Genomic DNA, 4983 nt, shown 5'->3' on the forward strand with positions numbered 1-4983 from the left:
AAAATAATCTGTGTTTTGAAAGATTTTTTTTTCCTGTCACAACATTAATAGTCAGAAGCGTAAGATTTTTGCATGGCAGTTTCTTATATTAAAAGAAAAAATGCATCAAATGGGTGGGACCTTCCTCTGCAAACCTCCAGTTCAAGTACAAAGACTTCATGAAAGGCTGGTTCCGGGGGATAATAGACCTCTTGGCCTTGGGTTCTGTGCTTATTTGTGTTGCCTGCCAATCTGTCACTTTTCAGTGCCGTCTTATCCCCACCCCTCTCCAGCCTTTCTAACGATTTTTGAGATTTCACTCAGAAAACTGACAGATGGAAACACCTGGCCGTTTTGTGGCTAAGTTTGGTCTGAGAGGGAGAAGCCTTTCAGGGCTTAGAATCTGAATTATTCCTGTTCCTGCTCACATGCTAAGGGAAAACCACTTAGATTGGGGGCGGGGGAGAGGCTGACCCCACACAAGGGCGATTGTTGGAGAAAATGCCACAACAAGCATATTTCAGCCAACAGCGAATTGCTAATTGTTTGCTTTGTGTGGGGTGTCTGCTGCCTGTATGATCTAGTTTTCCTTGTCTCAGGCACCTATTGTATTTATCTCTGGTACATCCCTAGGGACTAGCTGGGCATGGAGAGTCTTTCAAAATTAGGGCTGTTGTTTCAGCAGTTAGTCATTTTCGTTTCTTGGTATGGGAAAACTGAACCCATGGATTCATGAAATGAAGGTGTCCTTCTGCCCAATGAGGATCGCAAAGCAGACACGTTGGTGTTATGACCACCAGCCGAATCCCAAAGACACAGCCTTGGTCTGGGGAACGGGAGGAGGGATCTGGAAACCACGTTCATTTTATTTTCCTTCTGGCCTTTTTGTGGGAGGAGGGAGGCCAGTCATTCTAAGATAGCTCCGGTCAATTTCCTTTGTAGCTCTGCTGTACTTCTCATCTAACCAGGCCAGGAGGAACCGTGACCTTGTGGCTCCCCCTTTTGTTTTGATTCTTTAAAAGGGCCCAGCACTGCACTGGGGAGCACGTGCTCCAAGAACAAAAGCAACACTTAACTGCAGTCTGTGTAGTCTAGAACTGCTTTTGCTCTTCCTTCCCTATCATCAGGCAAAAGGCTAGGCTGAACAGATGGAGTCTGCATTTAAGCAAAGGAGATCAAATTCCAGAGCCTCACGCCTTTCCTCCACTGTTCTCTGGTCACCAGCTCCAGGACCCGAGCTTGGTAGGGAGAAGGCACACGGTGAGGAAGGGCCACGCCCAGGACCTGTTAACTGAGTGGGTAAGGGATTATGATGATGTCACAATGCAGGTTACATGCGGGTTTCGAGGTAGGGCGCTGGGTTGCAGAGGGCCTTACAAGGGCAGAGAGTGGCATTGTCCTGTAACAAGGGCTTGGGCGTCTTAGGTGGCAGCAGGGGGTGTAGCACCGGAGAGGCCCTTCGCTGTCCGAGCGTTGCCCTTGGGGCGATGCGGGGCACGTGGCTCAACAGAGGCGGAGTCCAGTCGGCCACCCTCTGAGAGGTACAGAGGGACCCCGCCCCGCCCGGCCCCGCCCTTTTCCTAGAGATTGGAGGGCTGGTTCAGACCCAGGCTAGGGGCCATCGTATAACCCTCTTCCAAGGCCAGACAACCGCCCCGTCCCCCTGCACACACCGGGGAGACCCCCAAACGCGGCCAACCCCTCGCATTGTCCGCCTACCCGGCCAGCCTGAACTACACTTCCCGAGGTGCTTGGGGGTCCCGGGGGGCGGGGCCACTGGGCTGGGGGGGAGGGGTCGGCACGTGCCGCGGCTCTCAGCCAATAGGAAGCCCGGTCGGGAGGTCACGTGCCGCTGTTTGGCGCTTTTGTGCGCGCCCGGGTCTGTTGGTGCTCAGAGTGTGGCCAGGCGGCTCGGACCGAGCAGGTGGGTGCGGGGCTCTTGGAGGAGGCGGCGGGAGGCTAGGGGCCAGCGAGAGGGACGCGGCCGGCGGGAGGGGCCGGGCCATGGCAGCGGCCCCCTGCTGGAGGGCGGCGGGCGTGGCCGCGGGCCCCAAGAGGGGCTGGCGGGCGGGGGTCGCTCCGCTTTGTGTGTGGCTCGGGCGGAGTCTCGGCTTTGTCCCCGCTCCCTGGGGGCGCGGCTATCGTGGGGTGGGGGCGCGGCCAGCTGGGCAAGTCTTTGGTGTTAGCCTGGGGTGCAGTCGTGGAGACAATAGGGGGCGTGGGCCTTCGTTTGCCTCCTTCCTTCCTTCTGCAGTCGCGGCCCCACTGGGGTCCCCATTGTTTGAAGGGGCGGGGCGGCTCTAGGGAGCAGCGGTTTTAGGGCCAGACTGCCGGCGACTAGGGCCTCATCCCCTCCCCGCTGTCGCCCTCGCCCAGTGACTAGGGCCGAGCCGGAGAGGCTGACACCCCACGAGAGCAATCCTGTTCTCGCGGCGAGGGGCACAGACAACTAGGCTGGAGGCAGGTTGGGAGGGAGTGAAGGGAGGAGGTGGCGGGCCGATGGCGGGGCTATCCCACGGCCAGTTCCCCGGGCCTGCCCCACCCGCCGAGCTGCTGCAGGGGTGGGGGTGGCCTCGAGATGTTTTTGGCGGGAGTTGGGGGGGGGGGTTCGTCGGCGCGGGGCTAGCCCGGGAAGGGCGGAGTTACCCAGATAGGACCGTTAGCCCCGCCCATCCCTCCCCTTCCCACGCGCGCGGGCTCCGGGGTGTTGTGAGTTCGGGGAGATTCGAAAAGGCGCGGGGAGGAAGGGGGCGGGGCCAGGGGCCGGAGCGCAGGGCGTGCTCTGATTGGCCGGGGGCGGCCACCCGCTTTTCCTCGCTTTGACCGGGGCCACGCCCATCCTGGGTCCGGTGCTGCGTCTCACGCTCTGCCGGGGTTAGACCGTTTCGTTGGCTCGGATTTTAATTTCCAGCTGTTGGGATCTGTAATCTTATGTCTTCTTACCAGGCTGGGGTCTACAAGGATAATGACCTTAAAAAAATCAAGGGGGGGGGGGAATGTAGAATTTTTCATGCTTTAAGGCAGCAAATACTACAACCTAAAGCCTAGAGGTTCATAAAACTGATTAATTTTGCCCGCTGTTGGATAAGGAGCTTAGGCCCCAAGAACAATAGGAGTTCAACATTATTGGTTAATATTAGCTTGGGCGTTTTGTTTTCCACCATGGCAGACACAGACAAAGCAGGGGTGGGTATTTCATTTGCACAATGAGTTGTAGGCAGTATTAAGATGGCTCCGGTCTCACTGTTGAGTTGAATCTGGAATATCTTCTCGCTGATTCCGGGGGGCGTGTGTGGGGGGGTATTTTAGAGTTTATAGGAGAAAAATCTATATTGTGACTTAACCTTGTCTAAATTTTAAAATCGCGGGGATGTTTTTTGAACAGGCAAGCTCAGTTGACTTGATTTTCTGAAACCAATGTTGTATTTAGTTCAAATTTACCAATGTTTCAGTATTTTCTAGATTTTTATGATTTTCTAGTTAATGATGTCTTATTTAATTCCACAGTAGTGATTTTTCTGACACTGATTTATGTGGATGTTATTTGAGGTCCCTTTGGATCAATGACCTAGAAATGCAAAGAAATTGATTGCATGCTTTTAAAAATCGTTTTCAGGGTTTTCCTTGCCAGTGGATTGTGTAGAATACACTGCCAGTCTCTTGTCTTCTGTTCACCATGGCTTCTTCTGGTAGGTAATCTATTTGGAAAAGCTGAATACTGATGGGTTTAGGATTTTATAATAGGAGATGGATTCAGGCCTCAAGCCATTAATTTGGCAGTTGTGTTTTGGTCTTATAAATAAAAACGCATTTTATAAATCGGAGAATAAAGAAGAAAAAATATCACTTGAATATACTGAGAGCTTGTAATTGTTTCACCATTTGATGATTTGGCTTGGTCTAGAGCAAAATTGTGGAGTTTTGCACAAGTCTTTCTTTTATTATGAAAGTGATTGTCAAGCACTGATATCTCAGAATGGTATTTATTAATCCAAAAATACTGAGCTTTGGTTTTCTGAGAGGTGGTATTTACATAATTTCTTGCCTGCAAACGGAAGCTTCATCAGCCCTAAATCTTTTCATTAAATTGATTTAGTTTTTAGAAAATTACAGGATAGTTTATTAGAATAGGAAAACCCCATGTTTCTGAATACGTTATAAATATGATCAAATCCAGATATCCAGGTGAAAGAACTGGAGAAGCGTGCCTCAGGCCAGGCTTTTGAGCTGATTCTCAGCCCTCGATCAAAAGAATCCGTCCCAGAATTCCCCCTTTCCCCTCCAAAGAAGAAGGATCTTTCCCTGGAGGAAATTCAGAAGAAATTAGAAGCGGCAGAAGAAAGACGCAAGGTAAACATCACAATTCACAGAGAACAGGGTATTTATTTATGTAATGTGGCAAATCAGTTTTATTTCCATAACAGGAGAAAAACAGTTGTAGCTAGATGTGATTATTACACATCTGTGTAATTACACACTGTGTAAATTACATATGCCAGGAAGAAGAAAAGGCCAGGCATCACTTACCGAACTCTTATTATGTACCAAGTCCTTTACTTCTATTTTTCTTTAATACAATGACCCTAAAGGGTAGATGTCTGAGATACTGAAAGGAGAAAATGGTCTTGGGAATGTTGTCATTTTCCCATGTCCTGTAGCTAGTGAGTATCGTAGCCAGAATTCAAGCCTCTGTTTGTCTGAAACCAAAGTTCCTGCTTCTCTCATGCTTTCTCTTTGAAAAATAGATTTGTTGGTGCATGATTTCTTTTTCTTTCCCTTTTTTGGGGGAGGGAATTAGTTCGGTGTGGTTTGTGTGTGTTGTGTCTGTGGGTTTTTTTGTTTTGTTTTGCTTTTTGAGAGCTGTACAATAAAAACATTTTAGATTGCTGGTAACGTGATTGTGTTGCTCCACTGGCATGATGATATTAGGGCAGTTTTTCTCTTACCTAAGCAATTCTGTAAAGTATCCATTTTCTTTCTTTTTTTTTTTTTTTTTTTTTAATT

At 49.8% G+C, this 4983-nt stretch overlaps 1 protein-coding gene across 4 annotated transcripts in view; it reads left to right on the forward strand.

The window, feature by feature from the left end:
* The first annotated feature begins 1372 nt into the window (after positions 1-1372).
* The window catches only part of STMN1 (stathmin 1), a 6641-nt gene continuing 3030 nt past the window's right edge, over positions 1373-4983 (forward strand). Inside the window, exons 1-3 of one of the 4 annotated variants that reach the window (XM_049617748.1) lie at positions 1373-1520; positions 3596-3668; positions 4157-4329. In XM_049617748.1, coding sequence (XP_049473705.1) covers positions 3656-3668; positions 4157-4329 — 186 coding nt within the window. In that variant the 5' untranslated portion in view covers positions 1373-1520; positions 3596-3655. Of the gene's footprint in view, positions 1521-1807; positions 1904-2797; positions 2854-2921; positions 3166-3595; positions 3669-4156; positions 4330-4983 lie in introns of those variants that run through there. The other 3 variants (XM_049617747.1, XM_049617750.1, XM_049617749.1) reach the window with 3 other exon arrangements.

This window comes from Panthera uncia, assembly GCF_023721935.1.
Source record: "Panthera uncia isolate 11264 chromosome C1 unlocalized genomic scaffold, Puncia_PCG_1.0 HiC_scaffold_4, whole genome shotgun sequence".
In the NCBI taxonomy this organism is placed as follows: domain Eukaryota; kingdom Metazoa; phylum Chordata; class Mammalia; order Carnivora; family Felidae; genus Panthera; species Panthera uncia.